The 19,144-nt window shown below is 39.7% G+C and overlaps 1 protein-coding gene across 1 annotated transcript in view; it reads left to right on the top strand.

The window, feature by feature from the left end:
- LOC149223074 (ubiquitin receptor RAD23b-like) overlaps positions 1–19,144 on the top strand; it is a 90,879-nt gene that overhangs the window by 58,748 nt on the left and 12,987 nt on the right. Inside the window, exons 10-11 of the mRNA XM_089385740.1 lie at positions 14,759–14,806; positions 14,900–15,000. Coding sequence (XP_089241866.1) covers positions 14,759–14,806; positions 14,900–15,000 — 149 coding nt within the window. The remainder of the gene's footprint in view (positions 1–14,758; positions 14,807–14,899; positions 15,001–19,144) is intronic.

The following is a 19,144-nucleotide window of genomic DNA, read 5'->3' as shown; positions in this document are numbered from 1 at the left end:
ACAGGTGAATGGTACCATTGCGATCAACTCGTCATCCTGAATCTTATGGGCTAGGTCTCACGCAAGCGTCTTGTGATGGCCCTAGACCTTTTTTTTTAAATTACTTTGAATGGAGTTTTACTCCCAGCTAATCAATAGTGTGGTGGCTGAAATCCAAAATGCTTGATACTGCCAAATATCCTGCCAAAATCAGGGTTGGATTGTTGTAGTAGAAAATCCGAGGTCTTGGCACTTCAAAATGTGCTGCAACAATCTGATCTGGACTATGGTAGTCGAAACCCTTACTGCACAAAAATTCTAATATGTGTTGTGAAAACCCCAACTGCTGAATTTGATCTGTACGACGGCAACAAAACCCCAACTGCTGGATTTGATTTAGACAAAAAGGTGGGGGCGATTTTCAGATAGTTGAGGGAACTATGGTCACAAGGAGTATCAAGTGCTACAGATTGCGATATACACAGGGGTCCAATAGTAGTACTCAGACCAATCTTTCAAAGCGCTAAACAAGGAGGATTGACCGTACCCTTAGCCGTACTACCTGAATACCCTATTGTATGTGCGAGTAATCTCCTCGAGTGTTGTTCTCAGTGTACTGTAGTAGCAAGATGACCGACGACTTATCTATGGTTAGGTTTCAGGTTACCATAGTGGTGGTTTCGGATATACCCAAGGGTACGTGGAAGTGTAATCCGTGCACGGTTCTGTCTAATGCGCTACTACTCGAAGGTTTACTCACAGGGGTTACAAGGGAGTCTTCTTGTAGTTCCTACGTGCATGGCTCCCCAAGTCCGCTGGTTTATGCGCTCAACAACAGATCCCGTGGTTCGAAGATGTTGAAACACCTCTAGCCTAAAAAAATTCTGCAAAAATTAGAGGTACAACTAGCCCTAGAAAATGCTCTGATACCACTTGTTATGCGCTTGACTTGTGAGAAAAACAAAATGCTAGAAATACGAAATATAGCCCGAAACATAGAAATACCACATGAATTGAGACAAGCTGTAATGATATTTTACCATTCAGAAGCATAGTACAATGTTCACTTGCCTCTTCGAGGGGGCAACCTCCGACATAGTAGAGCTCGATTACAATAAAACTCGAAGATTTTTCCCTTGCTATCTAAGACTATTTATAGCTTTATGACATCTAAAACTATTAATTGCTATCTAAAACCCTAACTACTGGTGGTCCCTTGCATAATATGGTTCAACCATTTTATTTATTAACTATGGCCCGTTTATAACTAATTGTGGCCCCTTTTCTATAATGTGGGTCAACCACTTACAATTATTATTAATGCAGATAGCTGCTTACGAGCTTTATTGACTCAACTAACTAACTATGAATCTAACTAGGCCCCTTGGACTTATTACATAAACAAAGGGGTTAGGGTTGGACCCTAACATGGTTATATATATTTATGTGTGTGTTTTACCTTGAGGATGTACTATAAGTTCCTTTCTTTCTTTGTAATTTTTTTGACATTCTCTGGGAGTTATGCTTGCAATTCCACATTGTATTCATTTGGTTGTATTCTTTAGTCTCATTGACCTACTTTTGTGGTTATTAGTTGGACATTAATAGAATTATTTTATCTCAGCTTATCTTATTAAAATTCTCACTTAATGAGTTCCTCATGTGATTGGGAGTGGCTACCTTGGGAGTTCGTGAGAGTTAAGTTTTATTTTTTAAATGTTTATTTTCTATAATAGAAAAATATTTTTGATCTTTTAGATTAGAGTTCACTTAGGAAAAGTGATCTCAACCACACATCTTGAGATTTGGAAGTTAAATCTCAACCATTGAATCCTAGGGTTAGGGATTCAATCTTTGCCAAAAGACAAAAGGAAAAAAGGGAAACTCATGAGTCATTCCTTACTACACACTTAGATACGGAGAAGAGAGGAGGAGAGGAAAATTTCAAGGAGAGTTTGCAGCTTGAGGAGGAGAGCTTGAATTCCTAGGAAAGGGAGGCAGCTACACCAACGCAGAAATTGAGGAGCAAGGCAGCCATAGAGGAGCACGAAAATCGAGGCAGAGGCACATATTTCGAGGCTGTGGGATGTACAATTTCTGAGGAGTTAGCGGCACGCATTCCGAGAATTCTGGGCACGAAATTCTGAGAAGGGACAGCGCAGAAATCGAGGCACAGTCAGCACAGATTTTAGGGCTGTTTACAACACGAATTTCGAGGCAGTTGTGGCACATAAATTGAGACAGACATCACAAAACTCGAGGCTGTTGCAGAACAGATTTTGAGGCTGTTTTCTGAGCACAGAAATCGAGGAGCTAAGCTGTGGATAAGTGCAGAAATTTCTGGGCATGAAATTTTGTAAATCTGGAAATTATTTCAGTGGGCACAAATTTCCAGAAATTGCATTTAAAGCTTCAGCTAAAGGGAGATAAGTATTGTGGTTATTTTTATGTACTTAGACTAATTTTTCAAGCAATAAAATCTTCATTTGAAGACCGGTTTTTCCCAAAATGCTGTGGGGGTTTTCGGGGTCACCTTGACAAAAAATAAGTCTCTCATGCTTGCATAAATTTTAATTTAATTACAGCTGTTAGGAAATGTGAAAAATAGTAGAAGCACTCATTAAATGTTTACAATGAATGCATACTGAAAATTATATCAGCGTGACAAAACATGTGGGTTGGGTCAAATAAACATTTGCAAAATTGTAAACTGGGCTTGGGATGCAGATCATTAAATTTCTAGATGGTATCAGAGCAAGGTTGAGCCAAGTTGAGGCTCAAATCTACATTTTCAGTTAGCTGATAAAGAGAGCAGCAAGCTACCGAAGTCTTCAAACAGTGAACCATACCTTTGAAACTTTGCTAGAAACCCAAAGATTTCAGCAGTTCAGAGGGAGAGTGGTTCTAGCTTCTAGTTTTGCTTCATTTGGTTGGTTGTGTGGTCATGGCTATTGTGTTGAGAGTAGAAGACAAATTTGTGGGGCCTGAAAATTTTGGCCCATGGAAGGAGAGAATCATGCTTTTACTGGAGGATGTGTAAGTGTGGGATATTGTACAAGCAGTTGTACAACTGCCCACTGATCCAACTCTATTGATAGAGTTTATTAAGAAAAATGTGAAAGCAAAGAGGATCCTTCTAGATGCCATCAAGGATCATCTGTTCCCTTATGTTTCAGAATGACATATGCATATCAGATGTGGGAGTCCTTAGTCTCTTTGCACCAGAGTTCTAATGAGAACAGGAATGGTGTTGAAACAAAAATTATGCAACACCAAGATGACCAAGACTGACAGTGTTACATCTTTCCTCACCAAAGTCTCACAGGTGAAAGATGAGTTCGCTGCTGTTGGAGAGACTATTTCAGAGGAATAGTTGGTTTGCATTACTATAGAGGGGTTCACTGAAAAGTGGGATAGTTTTATCCACAGCTTGGTGGCTAGAGAACATTTTCCTGGATGGAGGAGGATGTGGGATGATTTCCTTTGGGAGTAGATCAAGAGAAGCATGTGCAGTGGCAACAAGAGTGGTGGGGGAGGTGAAGAGGAGAATGTTTCTCTTGTGGCAAAGGGCAAGAGGACAAAGAAGATCAATAAGGGGTCTTCTAGTGGAGCAAAGCAGGATAAAGGGAAGCAGAGGCTAAGGAGAAGGACACGAGCAAAATGAAATGCTTTGCTTGTGGGAAGATGGGTCACTATGCCGTACATTGTACCAAGAAGAAGGGTAAGAAGAAACAAGGATTTGCAGCTACAATAGATGTGGATGGGTTTGCAGCTATGTTTGACTCAAAGTGTGCTTTGGTGGTGAGTTTAGCTACTCACATCACATATTCACGTGCATGGTTCATAAACAGTGGAGCATCTTGCCATATGACCGGAGTTAGAGAGCACTTCACGAGCCTTTTGGAGGATGACATTGACTTGGAGGTTGTGCTTGGCAACAGCTCCAAAGTCAAGGCGGCAGGTATGGGGACAATTTTATTTCAGAGGGAGTCATTATCCCCTTTGACGGTGACAAATGTTCTTTATGTTCCAGGGTTGATGAAGTGTTTGATATCAGTTTCCAGCTTGGAGGATAGGGGGTATAATGTACTGTTCCGAAAGGGTCAAGTGTTATTGTATCCTAGAGGATCTAGTATCGAGTTTGCTCGTGTGATTGGAGCTCGCAGCGAGAGACTATACAGACCAATGCTGCATCAAGCGGGGACGTTTTTTGGAAGCAGGGATGCGGAAGCGTCATTTCCCAAAAATCTAGGAAGCGAAGCGTCTACTATATATATAATTTTTTATTATTTTATTTTTTGCATTTATATTAAAGAAAATTCAAAATACCAAATTAGTTAGTTGTAGAAGAGATGAAAACATGCATATTTTTACCTAAATCAAGATAGATATGGCATCCGTTGTACATCAATGATTAATTATTCTAGCATCAACCATCTAGAATCTAGATTCCTCTTCTCTTGTCTAGCCTTTGCCTCTACTTTGATTCTCTAGGGATATTAGTCAACATTGCCCAATTTTGATCAAATGACCTAATCTAAGCCTTATATTATGGTAGAGAAAGTTTAACATGCTTGATCAATGATTTCAACTTAAGTGAAGGGTACATATTTGCTAACTCCATGACAAAGAAGTTCAACAATCAATCACACTAACATTGGGAATACATATAGGGCTTGGTGCTCTTGATTAAATGGCAATCACATGCCCTCATACATGATATAATCCAATGAAACGCCACAATCCCATTGACCCTGAAAACTGTTAAGTCTGTTGAATTTTGAATGGGATATGAAATTCTATTTTCTCCATATGAAGTCTGATGACGCTGGAACCACTCTCAAACATCCTGAGTCATTTCATGCTAATGTTAAAAATTTAAGTAAAATGATGAAAATGAAAGATAAAGGAGAATGTCACTTTTAGTTTAAGAATTTAACATCACCATTAGGGAGCATCTAGGAAGGTCTAGGGAGCATCAAGGGGCACCATGGGAGTATTCAGAAAGCATAGTTCTTCACATAACAATTTGAAATTTCAAAAACAAAAAACAAAAAAAAGCTTCGCAGAACCGTGTGAACCATCCACCTTCTCTCGGATTTGTGATGGATACGCACCCGAACCTCCACAAATCCGTAGTTGATCCTTTCTGAATCCGTGGATCGGGCCCTCACGGATCCATTTTTTTAGGAATTGCCAAAAAATGGCGGAACATGGATTTGATTTTCGGATCCGTGGTTCTGCCGGAGGATCGGTGTCAGATTCGTACGGGACGCGGTTCCACCTCCTGATCCTTGGGGGCGATGGTTCCTGCAACTATGATACATACTCATGTTTCAGTCTCTTTGAGCTATGGTGGCTTAGACCAGTAATAGTGGTTTATGTGAGCTATGACACAGAAGGATGGCCCAGTTGCACCATAGAGCTTTCAGGATGTTGAGGGAGATGGTTACCCGATTGCCAGACTTCAGCACTGATCATCATGATGTGTGTAGGGGGTGTGCTTTGGGAAAGTACACCAAGACACCTTTACTTTTACTTTAAGAATTTAACATCACCATTAGGGAGCATCTAGGAAGGTCTAGGGAGCATCAAGGGGCACCATGGGAGTATTCAGAAAGCATAGTTCTTCACATAACAATTTGAAATTTCAAAAACAAGAAACAAAAAAGCTCCATGGAACCATGTGAACCATCCACCTTCTCTCGGATTTGTGACGAATACGCGCCCGAACCTCCACAGATTCGTAGCTGATCCTTTCTGGATCCGTAGATCGGGTAGTCGGAACTGCAGATCGGGCCCTCTCGGATCCATTTTTTTAGGAATCTCCAAAAAATGGTGGAACATGGATTTGATTTTCGGATCCGTGGTTCCGCCGGAGGATCGGTGTTAGATTCGTATGGAATGCGGTTCCGCCTCCTGATCCTTGGGGGCGATGGTTCCTGCAACTATGATACATACTCATGTTTCAATCTCTTTGAGCTATGGTGGCTTAGACCAGTAGTAGTGGTTTATGTGAGCTATGGCACAGGAGGATGGCCCACTTGCACCATAGAGCTTTCAGGATGTTGAGGGAGATGGTTACTCGATTGCTAGACTTTAGCATTGATCATCATGATGTGTGTAGGGGGTGTGCTTTGGGAAAGTACACCAAGACACCTTTCCAAAGTAGTGACAGTAGAGCTGCAGGTGTCCGTGATTTGATTCATTCTGATGTATGTGGTCCTGTGTCCCATGTCTTATTGAGTGGATACGAGTACTATATGACCCAGAACTTGTAGACCCAAAAAATGCCCATGATGCTTCCACTTCTAAGTTGCCTTGGGATCGAATTGAGTAGGAAAGAAACGAAGGAAAAGGTAAAACAACTGACAAAGGGAAAGGTAAAGTACCCAAGTCCGCTCATTATGTTGTGGCACATTGCAACATTGGAGTAATTGAAGACTTGTTCTATGCTTCACTTGCTTCATGGAAAGATTATTGGTTGCTTGATTCAGAAGCAACTTGCCACATGACTTTCAAGAGAGATTTCTTTGAAGAATTCACTGAGAATGTTGATGGAGTAGTATACTTTGCAAACAAGTCAAAACTGAAGCCATCAATGCTTGGCACCTTCACGCTCAAACTGCCTGGTCTTCCAGACTTTCTTCTACATGATGTTCTATACCTCCTGGAGCTTAGGAGAAACTTGCTGTCTTTAGTGCATATCCGCTAGCAAGGGCACTCCATTTATATATTTGATGGCAAGGTCGAGGTCAGAAAAGCATCAGATCACTCACTTGTCATGATGAGGATAGAAGAAGAAAGGTTTTTGGAGCTGCAAGGAACCTCTGCTCGTGCACAAAACTTTTCATACAATTCTCGCTATTATGAAGGTACATTTCGATCAAGTCTTTTATGGCATGCTAGATTTGGACACTTGAACTATGACAACCTTTGTTTGTTGAAGAAAAATGGTGTTATTGGTTTGCCTACAATTCCTAGGAAACTTTAGCGATGTGATGCTTGGATCATAGGAAAACACAACAAACAATGTTTTCATGATTCTCATTCTAGAGCACATAGAAAACTTGAACTCATTCATTTTGATTTATGTGGCCCAAATTCCAATGCCTGTTCTTTCTGCAAATGGTAATAAGTATTTGATAACATTTATTGATAATTACACCAGAATGTGTTGGGTTTATTTATTGAAGAACAAATTTGAAGCTTTTGAAACATTCAAGAACTTTCATGCATGGATTGAAAATGATGCACAATCTCATATTGGATCTATTTGTACTGATAATGGAAAATAATATAGATCAAATGAATTTGAAAACTATCTTTGCCAACATGGGATCAAACATCAAACAATTGTGCCTTATTATCCCCAAGAGAGCGAAGTAGTGGAAATAATGAACAAGAGAATCTTAAATATGGTACGTTCGATGATGTTTTTCAAGAATGTTAAGTTGATGTTTTGGGTTGATGCAGTTCTATGTGCTATGTATATAAAGAACAGGTGTTCATCCAATGCTATAAAAAACAAGACTCCTTATGAAATGTGGTATGGCCACATTCCTTCGGTGAGGCATCTTAGGGTTTTTGGTTCCACCTACTATGCTTTGATACCTAAGCATACCGTCTCTGCGATGAAGTGAATAAAAAGTTTATAATATCTAGATATGTGATGTTTCTTGAATCTTCCGAGACTGACAGTGTTGTTGAGCGATAGCTTGATTGCTTGGATAGATTCAGACATGCAAACATTTTCAAGAATTTGATAATGAGATTACACATCTTGGAGGGGGGATTCCTATACTGGATCAATCTGTGGAATCTTCTTTTGAAGCACTCTCTCCCCGGCGTGAAGCTCCAGCCACTCATGACACTTTGAATGATGTGATTGACAAAATTGGGAGACTAAATCTTGATTTAGCCCCATCTCCGTCGACTGAGCAGCCTGGGCCATCTTAGAAAGGTCCTTTAAAATCATTGACAAAGACACTTGAAAGTGTTCGTCTTGATGAGGTTGGAAAGACGTGAACAAGAAGCTTAACCAGACAGAATGGAGGTGATGTAGACGATTCTGATTCACCTGTTGATATGGATGTTTCTTATGATTGTGAACTGAGTTTATTACAGATTTCGAACCAACTTCCTTTAAAGAAGTTGCTTCCCATGATGAATGGAAAGAATTGATGTAGAAAGAATATGATGCTTTGATAAAGAATGGCACCTGGAAGCTGGTTGATCCTCCATTGGTAACCAAACCAATTGGCTGCAAGTGGGTCTTCAAAAACAAGTATAAAGCAAATGGCTCACTTGACAAACACAAAACCAGGATTGTGGCAAAAGGTTGGTTTTGCATAAAAGGAAGGGGTCAACTATGAGGAGACTTTTGCCCCCACAGCAAAATGGGCTACCATTCGGGCACTCTTTGCCTTGGCAGCGTAGAACGGTTGGAAAGTTCATAAAATGGATGTAAAAACTGCTTTCTTGAATGGATATTTGAATGAGAATGTTTTTTATGTCCCAACCAGAAGGATTTGTTGTGAAGGGTTACGAACACAAAGTATGCAAGCTTGTAAAATCCTTGTATGCCCTCAAGCAAGCACCGTGAGCTTGGTACGAGAAGTTAACTGAGCATCTTCTAAAACTCAACTTCAAACATTATGATCTTGATGATGCGACTTTGTTTGTCAAGGAAGTTGGCAAAACAATTGTATAACTTGTAGTGTATGTAGATGATCTTCTGATGACAGGGAACAATGAGTGCTAAACTGCATCCATAAAGAAGGAATTGAGGAAAGGTTTTGAAATGACAGATTTGGGCTATGTTCGCTACTATCTTGGTATTGAAGTAACTCAACATCCAAAGTTTGTATTCCTCTCTCAGAAGAAGTACAAGTACATTGGAGACATGTTGAATAGGTTTGGCATGGTTGAGTGCAATCCTTTGAATACTCCAATGGAACAGAACTTAAAGCTCATATCCGCTGAAGGAAAATAATTTGAGGATGCAACAAAGTATAGATTGCTCATAGGAAGTCTCAACTACCTGACTACTATTAGACCAAACATTTCATTTGCTGTTGGAATCCTCCCCAGGTTTATGCAAAAGCCTTGTGAGGGTCACTGGTTTGCTACAAAAAGAGTTCTAAAGTATCTGAAGGGAACTTAAGACTTTGGACTTAAGTATACACAGGTGGGCGACTTCAGCTTGATTGGATACTCTGATTTAGACTTTGATGGAGATAAAGAAACCGAGGTATCTACTTCAGGTTATGTTATGAGTCTTGGATAAAGAGCTATCTCCTGGAGATCATGCAAACAATTAGTTCTAGCAAATTCCACAATTGAGGCAGCATATGTGGTAGCAACTGAAGCAACAAAGGAAATTGTGTGGCTTAGGAGGTGCGAGCTTGGTACGAGAAGTTAACTGAGCATCTTCTGAAACTCAACTTCAAACATTATGATCTTGATGATGCGACTTTGTTAGTCTAGGAAGTTGGCAAAACAATTGTATATCTTGTGGTGTATGTAGATGATCTTCTGATGACAGGGAATAATGAGTGCTACATTGCATCCATAAAGAAGGAATTGAGGAAAGGTTTTGAAATGACAGATTTGGGCTATGTTCGCTACTATCTTGGTATTAAAGTAACTCAACATTCGGAGTTTGTATTCCTCTCTCAGAAGAAGTACAAGTACATTGGAGACCTGTTGAATAGGTTTGGCATCGCTAAGTGCAATCCTTTGAATACTCCAATGGAACAGAACTTAAAGCTCACATCCACTGAAGGAAAATAATTTGAGGATGCAACGAAGTATAGATTGCTCATAGGAAGTCTCAACTACTTGACTATTATTAGACCAAACATTTCATTTGCTGTTGGAATCCTCTCCAGGTTTATGCAAAAGCCTTGTGAGGGTCATTGGTCTGCTACAAAAAGAGTTCTAAAGTATCTGAAGGGAACTTAAGACTTTGGACTTAAGTATACACAAGTGGGCGACTTCAGCTTGATTGGATACTCTGATTTAGACTTTGATGGAAATAAAGAAACCGAGGTATCTACTTTAGGTTATGTTATGAGTCTTGGATAAAGAGCTATCTCCTGGAGATCATGCAAACAATTAGTTCTAGCAAATTCCACAATTGAGGCAGCATATGTGGTAGCAACTGAAGCAACAAAGGAAATTGTGTGGCTTAGGAAAACTCTGGAAGATTTGCAGGAGAAACAAGTGCATTCAACTCCTCTTTTGATTGACAACGCTTCTGCAATAAAGTTTGGCCAAGAACCCAAAGTTCCATGATCGAATGAATCACATCAATACAAAATACCATCTGATTCGACATCATGTTGAGGCCAAGACAATCCACATACGCCATTGTTCCACAAATGAGTAGATTGTAGACATCTTCACCAAAGTGCTTGGAAGAGAAAAGTTTGAAAGATTCAAAATGATGCTTGGACTCACCAACATCCCTTCAGATTAAGGTGGGGGGGGGGAATGTTGACACCTAATCTTTGGGATTAGGTAAATCCATGTAAATAGAAAAATAAAGAGAATTGGAAAATGAAGAGACATTGGAAGATGAAACCCAATAATCTCCCTCTCCATGTATATATCCATGTTCCATCTTAATGTGAAGAACAACGAAATTTGTGGAGTTACTCTTGGTCTGACACTAATGATGTTGAATTGTTCATTGTGGGATGGTGGGACTGCTCATGACTTCAGTTGGATTGGTGTCTCAATCCATCTGAGAGCATGTCGCGATTTTATTGAGGTGGTAAGCTTGCTATTTTCCCCCTTGAAGGAAAATCGAAACTGAAGAATTCTTCCTTTCATGTTTGTTTTTGAGCAACAAGCTTCAAGAACACAGTGCTTCTTGGACAAGGCAGCGACAATGTCTGCATAAATGGCAGCATGATTCAAGAGCACAATGCTTCTTGGCAAGGTAGAGACAGTGTCTATGACTCTACATAGATGGCAGCAAACGTGGCTCAATTGATGCCAATTGCTTATGAAAACTAGCCTTATGAACATGGAATTGGAAAGATCCTTGTTGAGTCATCGATGTTCAAAGACATTTGTACTTGATGCAGTACTGCTAGTCTTTGGAAGGGATGACAGAGGAATGCATATATTCTTACTATTCAGTTGCATCAACACTACGTCACAGCTCTTGGGCCATTTTCAGAATGGTTTGTTGTCTTTGGTTGTGGATTGCTCTGACAAATTGGAGATCAAGAGGTTAGAGGATCTTGGACAAGGCAGTGACAATGTCTGCATAGATGGCAGCAAACATGGCTTGATGGATGCCATTGGTCATGAAAACTAGCTTTGTGAAGATGGAATTGGATAGATCCCTCTTGAGTCATTGGTGCTCAAAGACATTTGTACTTGATGCAGTACTGCTAGTTTTTTTGGAAGGGCTGACAGAGGAATGTACATATTTTTACTATTCAGTTGCATCAACACGACATCACAGCGCTTAGGCCATTTTCAGAATGGTTTTTTGTCTTTGTTTGTGGATTGCTCCGACAAATTGGAGATCAAGAGGTTAGAGGATGACAATAAAACCACCGTGTCGAATATATTGATGTGAGGAAGAACCCTAAAGATCCTTGCGTACTGCTTAGTGTGTTAAAGATTGATCATGGACCACTGCATATAGATTCCAAAGCAGTCTAGTGTTGCACATTTTGTTCTGACCCTGATATATTTGTGAAGCATTGCAATTGATCTGGCCTCTATTTAAAATTGAACAAGTACACTCTGACTAGTATTTCATCAGTGTTATGAGCAGCTTCAGAACACAAGCACCTACCAATTGTAGTATTTCAATGTGAAGTAGATATACAGGGAAATTCTCCATTCTTTCAATGTGAAACTAGCACACAAGGAAATTCTCCATTCTTTCAATGTGAAACTAGCGCACAAGGATATTCTCCATCAAAGTTTGCAGTAGGAGAACAAAAACAGTAATCGCATATTTAGATTCCAAAAGAGAAATCTTGTAAGCTTGCACGTTCTGAACCACACCCAATGGAAAAGAAACATCCACAACAACAGCCACAAGAATCAGAGAGAGCAGAAACCCAACTCATAACATATTGGAAACTTGCTCTGATACCAGTGGTGGGGGAAATCCCACTCATGAGTAGAGTTTTGGGAATTCGCTCTGATACCGATGATATGGGAAATCCCAATACAATGTAGAATGCCACACTCATGAGCAGAGTTCAACACCGTAGAAATCTCTGTTTAAAATTATGTCTCTCATTGACGTGGGAAAATCCCACATATGACTAGAGTTTTACGTGGAAGTGCAAAATAAAATCTCTGACTGATTTTCATTAAACAAAGCAGATCTATATAGCTTTACATCAAGAGAACTACAACAAACTAGGAGATAAATGCTCAACAGGATGCTAAAAACTAGCAACTAAGCACAATGTTAGTAATAGTTAAAGATGGGATTTCAACTACTCGATGAAAATAGCAAAACCGAAATGCTTTGCCATATCAAACTGCAATAATAATCTGCAATACAGATAATAATGTGATATACTAAGTATGCTAATCCTTATCACTTGAACACTCAGATGGAAGACCGATCTTCATTCATCTTTAACTACAATTTTTTCATCAATCGTGAATGGAGCCTTGAAATTTATGGGAAATAATATACGAAAAAACATTTAAAATAATCCCCTACATTGCAAATAATAATGTGATGTATTAAGTACATATGCTAATCCCTATCACTTGAACACTTAGATGGAACCGAGATCTTGCTTAAGCTTGAACTAACTTCAAATTTTCATCAATCATGAGTGGAGCCTTCAAATGCATGTAAAGTAACATATAAAACAAAGTTTGGATTCTATGAATGGCTAGTCAAGTCATGCCATTTGGGTTGTTTGTTGCCATTACCGTTATTGCGAGTGCAATCAATGACATACTTTGAGCACATCTTGGGAAGTTTTTCATGGCATATTTGTATAATGTTTTTATCTTCAGCAAGACATTAATAGATCACTTTGCAATTTGAACAAATAGTTTTGGATCTTCTTTGGCAACATTAGCTCAAGGCCAAGCAGAAGAAATGCTTCTTTAAATCGATTTTTATTTCTTACCTTGGTTTATCATAAATTCTGCAGGAATTCATGTCCATCCTGATGTTTCCCCTATAGATTGTGTGGGTTTTAGCACTATAAATCCTGATGCTTTTGTCTCTCGTGGGCTGTACTGTATCTGTTGATTTGCTCTATATTAATGGTGCATCTACATAGGAGATTAGACAGATCCAACAGGGATGTTTTGATGTCCCATAGTACTATTCCCCAGGGCCCTATCAGTCCATGTCTGTCTCTAGAGGACACTATTCAATATTTAACTGATTTGGATGATGAGTGACAACAATGAGTGGTAAATGGTGGTGCACAACTGCCAAAATTCTTCTGTTTTTGTGTTTTTCTGCTCATGTTGTATTTTTTTTGGAAACTTAGGGAATCTTATCTTCAGAACAAGTTGAAAGAACTATAACCTGACAATGCTAAGTGTCCTATATGTTTTCTTATCAAATTTTTGTTATGACTTTTAAGTTTTTAGTTTTTAAACCGTAACCGGGGAATTTATATTAAGCAAAATCTGCTCTCAAGACACACAGTTGAGTTACATAGAGAATTATTAGTTTGCTAAAAATCTGAGGCAGGAAGATCTAAATTGGTGACTGTCACAACACCCAAGAAGTACGTAATTGACTTATTTTTCCAAAAACTCAAAAGAGCTACATCCAACATTTCTCACATGAGTATACTCAAAAGAGCTACATCCAACATTTCTCACATAGTATACTCAAAAGAGCTACATCCAACACTTCTTACATGAGTATATTCTCACAAATTGGTTACATAAAAGTAGACAAAAGCAATACATGATTACACTGGTTTTCGGGCCTGATTCCTTGTTACCATTTTTTGGAATTCTACAAGAGATTTCTTCTTCTTCCCTGCCTTTTTCCAGACTTCTTTTGGAGTAGGTGGAGTACTTGCTGGTTCTTCCAGACCTGGAGTACCTTGAACTGAGGATTCTTTTTGTTCCAGGGATTTGTTTTTAACTTTTGTCAGCTTGATCTGCCCAACTTGCCACTGGCTGAGTGCTTGACTTACCATGGGTTTCTTGTCCTTAGTCATGTGGGAGCGGGTCTTCTGAATTTGGGTTTTTGGGAAACCTGTTCTTGTTTTTCTTGAGAAAATGGAGTCATTTGTGGCAGAGGGGCAACTGGTGGAGATTTGCCCTCTGAAGAACTGACCCACCAAGTTGGTTTTTGGTGCTGATTTCTACTTCTTAAATCCATTTGGGAATTGAGCAGCTATATGGCCTGTTTCAAAACAAGCCCTAACCCACGAAGAGACTCACTCATAATCTAATTTCTGATTTCTGAGCTACTAGTCAAAATAATTTCAGCTGGGAACCCTAATTTTTTTAAGATTGTTATCCAAAATATAGATTATAATTATGATTTGATGCTGCCAGTAAGCATCTGCTCAGATTTTGCTAGATCCCTCAGTACGTTTTATACTTGTACATGGTTCATCATATTGCTACATAAAACTCGTATATGAGGTCTTACTCACACTTAATATTGGGATGCCTATATGGATTCTATTTTTACTAGGCTAGCAATCTGTATACACTATCTATACAGAATTAGATGATTAAGCATTGCAGTTATATTTTTCAGGTTTTAATGGTTTATTTATTTTTTGTAACTATCCAGTTCCAAGCTCTGCGTACAATGGTTCAGGCAAATCCCCAGATTCTTCAGGTTAGCTGATTTAATAAAACGATTGGTTCAAATTTTCATTTCAAGTCTTTCCTCTGCATAGAATCATTGCTGACAGACTGCACATATGAACAGCCAATGCTTCAGGAGCTTAGCAAACAGAATCCACAGCTAATGAGGTTGATACAAGATCATCAGGCTGAGTTTCTTCATCTGATAAACGAAGAAACAGATGGGTGAGTGTAGGTACTGTTATTTAAAATAAAAGTTGCTTATGTTTGTTGTAGTGCAAAGAAAAACATTGTAAGAATGTACATCCACTGTTGCTTGATCTGGTTTCTAGTTATCATTTGTTAGAAAACCTTGCTATGATAGAAACTGATTAGTAAAAGTATGTTCTTAAATTAAAATTTTGTCTTTACCGTTCATATTCTAAAAATCCCCTCTAGAAGATAACAATTCTCACAATGTCATTTACATTGTGAATAGTGTATATTATGTTTTGAAAATGTTAATTCTTTCAATTAAAACTTGGAGGGATTTTTAGTGATTTTCTTAATGGAGAGACACACACCGATATATATGTTTTGCTATATAAGAATAATATTTTAATTAACAAAAACTAGTCACCATGGTGAGACTATACCACACAATGCTACGTATGGTAATGAGATTATGCTACGTATGGTAATGAGATTATGCTACTTATGTATGGTAATGTGATTATGCTACTTCTGATGACTTCCTTAAAAACTATGTGAGATGCAACATATATTTACATGGCTAGCATACATGCTGTTCTTCTTACAGACATCCCAAGAAACATGCTACTGGCAACTACAAGGCCAGATTACTGACTGGATGATGCAAAAATAAAAAGAAAATTTTAGATCGACTTTGTCTTTTATTTTCCCCCTTCCCTTGCCTTCTTCCTTCTCATTGTAGCTGGTTAGAGCTGGCATGGCTGATTTGATGTGCACCAAGTCCTTCCTAATTACCCACAGATGCTCATTTGTCAGGCGTTTTGAACCAGCAAAGATTTTTCCTGTGGTTAGAGTGGATTGGGAGCTCTTTCATACAGGGTTAAACTTCAATGTGATCCATTGCAAGAACCCTGTCTCAGATTCTGAACTCGCTTTTCCCTTCTTCTGTGCTGGAGTCCAGGATTATTTTCTCCTCACCCTTTCTGGGGGTTTTCTATTTTCCTTGCCCAACTCAGATTGAGATAGTCTGATAGGGATAGCTCTATAACACTCATGCCAAATAAGCAGAAATGTCCTGGATACTAAAAGGGCACAATGTCTACTTTGAGGACCATTTTAAGTGCCCGTATTTATTTCATAGATCCTATCTGATATTTCATGTGGCTGAGAGGCAACTGCCACTTCTCTCAGGGACCTGGCAGATTTAAGATTGAGGGAATGAACTTTGTCATTTGTGCCTCTATTGTCCAGATTTATATCCTCTTCCCTTGAGGTGGAATAGATGTCGCACAATGCTGAGTGGATGATAATATGGAGGAAAGCTTTGCAAAGATATCGAGGGCGTCAATCCTGAAGGGATTGATGGCTTCAATCACATCTGGATGGAGTTGAATCATGGAACCTGGGACTTCTGCTTCTTGACTCTCACTCCTGACCTCTTCTTCTAATTATAGATTGTTAAGCATGGTCCTACAATGATTTTTAATCCAACCGCTGGAAACCTTGCTACCCATCTGATCAGCTTACTTAGATGACACATAAAGTGACCTGCGGAGGGTTTGCTTCCAATTCCCATTTCCTGTGATGTTCATCTCTTCAAGCCTAAGCACTCCATTGCTCTTGGAATCACTGGAAAAATTTGCTATCTATTCTCCAACAGCATTTGCAGATATATGGATGTGGCTAAACTTTGTTTCTTCAAGGTCATGTAGGGGCTTTCTGCATCTGTTAACTATGCTTTCGAGTTCCCATGCTTTACTGACAGCTTTACCAAGAGAGTTAACATATTGATGAGGAGTAGAGAATATCCTTTCAATCCACGCATCAAATTCTTAAAAAAGAGTGCCAGTTCAATTTCTTCTATAAATGTAAGGCCTGCCACTCTATTGTGTGTTCCTTTCTCTAAGAAATAGAAATACACATATTTGAAGGTACCTTCATGATTCCTTATCACTGCTCCTGCACCTGCTAAGCCTGGATTATGGCTAGATGCACTATCAAGGTTTAACATTGACCATCCCCTCCTCTGGCAGCGTCCAATGTTGTCTTTGGGTTTCTGCTCCCAATGATCCCCTGGGCTCACAGAGACTGAATTTGAATTTCGAACATTTTAATCAATTGACTTCCTCCCATAGGAAGAGGGCCCCGGGGGATCATTTGGGTGCATACAAGCATTAACACATTCTCTGGTTGGCCTCAAGGTTTTTTACCAAATCTGTTCTGGATTGGCTTTTTGATTAGGAATCCTCAGGTTATGGGACTTTAGAGTCCACAACATGAAAACTGGGAATCGCCCCAAAGTTTAACCAGTGTCGAGGTTTAACATGGTGCTCCCTTCTAGCTTTCAGAAACACTACCTTTTGTTCTGGTAAGGTCATTCCCCGAGCATTAGCGTTTATCTCCTTCCCTGCTCCCAGGTCAGGATCTTATTTACCTGCCTGAGAGATTGATCCTGGCCCCTGGCCCCTGGTCCCGTTGAATGACAGCACCTGAACATTCTATCTTTGTCAATTGATGCGATCTGTTAGTATTGGGGGTTTGCACCGATGCCTGACACTGAACACTCGCTATTTTGACATTTCGATAGCTGATAGTCTGTTATACACTGTGACAGGAAAACCTCTGCTAGTTGATGGATGTGTCGGGTCTCTCAGTGTTAAAGGTTAAAACCTGATTGCTGTTATTTCAATCTGCGACAGGAAAACCTCTGCTAGTTGATAGATGTGTCAGGTCTGGCAATGTTAAAGGTTAAAGACTGATCGCTAGTATTTCAATCTGCGAACCCGATGACCCAAAGGCTCTTTTGGCTAGCCTTTGGTAACGACCTTGGTCGGACCATGTGACCAGGGGCTAGGGCCAAAGCCACAATCTCTGAATTTTCAGGATTTCTGAAGCCAAAGGGATCAGTCCTCGAAATTCTGAAGTTTCTGATGAAGCTTTCAAGCCAAATTTTCTAAAGGCCTGAATTTGACTCTCACAGGCCTTCAAACCTTTTCATCCCAACTAGTTCAAGAGTTCTTCCATGAATTCTATAACACTTTACTCATATTTTCTGTGAGGACTCCTTCCTTTGAGTCTCTACTCTGCTATCGAGGCTTTACTCCTACATCTAAGTTCATACCATCAAAATACCCTCTACCCTCCACAACAGATTAAAGCTCTTCTGGCCTATCTAAACTTTAAAGCAGGCTAGGCTTCTGATTAAGACTCATTAAGAGTCTTCCACAACCATTCAGCCATTAAGTCTATCCAAGAGACGGAGGGGGAGAGGTTAACCTTACTTCCCTGCTCAGTTATAACTTCTTGCTTGATTAAGGCTTTCTTGCTTGATATCATATCATGAGCAAGCATCACATAGGCTATACTGTCTATTCAACAGGCGAACTCATAGATATACAATTTATCAACTGTTCGTTATTAAAAGATTTACAATACAGAGATAGATTACACAATGGCTCTTATCTGATTAAGGTCAAATACTGCCTTCAACTGATAAAAGGTGAACCACATTCCACCCCACCATAGGCTCAGCTGCATTGCAATCCTTCTTGCAGCTGGCCACCCTGAGCCAGACCATTAAGCCATGAGGGATGTTCTCACTCAACTATACAGGGTGGAGTCATGAAGGGCATTCTCCTTCATCAAGTTAAACTCGTTCTCTTAGAATCTCACTAAGCTTAGAGTTTGTCCCGTTGTTGTGGGGTGGGTTCGCAGTGGCCTTGCACAGCGAGCACCACAAAAGGGCAATTCTCTCTCAGGCTATCGGTGATGTAAGGAGTAAGGCCATTTTTAATTTATTGAGCCAGGGTTTGTTCTTGTTCACAATGTGGCTACAGTGGGTCTGCACAGCACAAAGAGAGCCCTTCTCCAAATTAATAGTCCCTATGCTTCCCTTTGGTGCTTTTGTGCACAATTCAAATAAATTCTTCAGCAATTCCAGTTGGCCCTCCGGCTTAGGTTAAAGACTCTTAACACTGACCTCACTCGCAAACCCAAGTAAGACTCTTAACACTGACCTCACTCGCAAACCCAGGTAGACTAAAATCACGCACAGGGTTTTGGGTACACACGAGAGCCGCCTCTTGTTTCTCATCTCTCTCTCTGTATGTCTCTCTGTCTGCCTTGCTCTCACACTCCACAAGTGCCTGTCTTTTGTTTCTCTATGCTCTTGTTCTTT

Source organism: Pinus tabuliformis, chromosome Q (assembly GCF_031772625.1).
Source record: "Pinus tabuliformis cultivar Carrire ecotype Pingquan chromosome Q, CPIR1, whole genome shotgun sequence".
NCBI classification, from domain to species: Eukaryota; Viridiplantae; Streptophyta; class Pinopsida; order Pinales; family Pinaceae; genus Pinus; species Pinus tabuliformis.
This window is presented reverse-complemented; position numbering and strand designations above follow the sequence as displayed.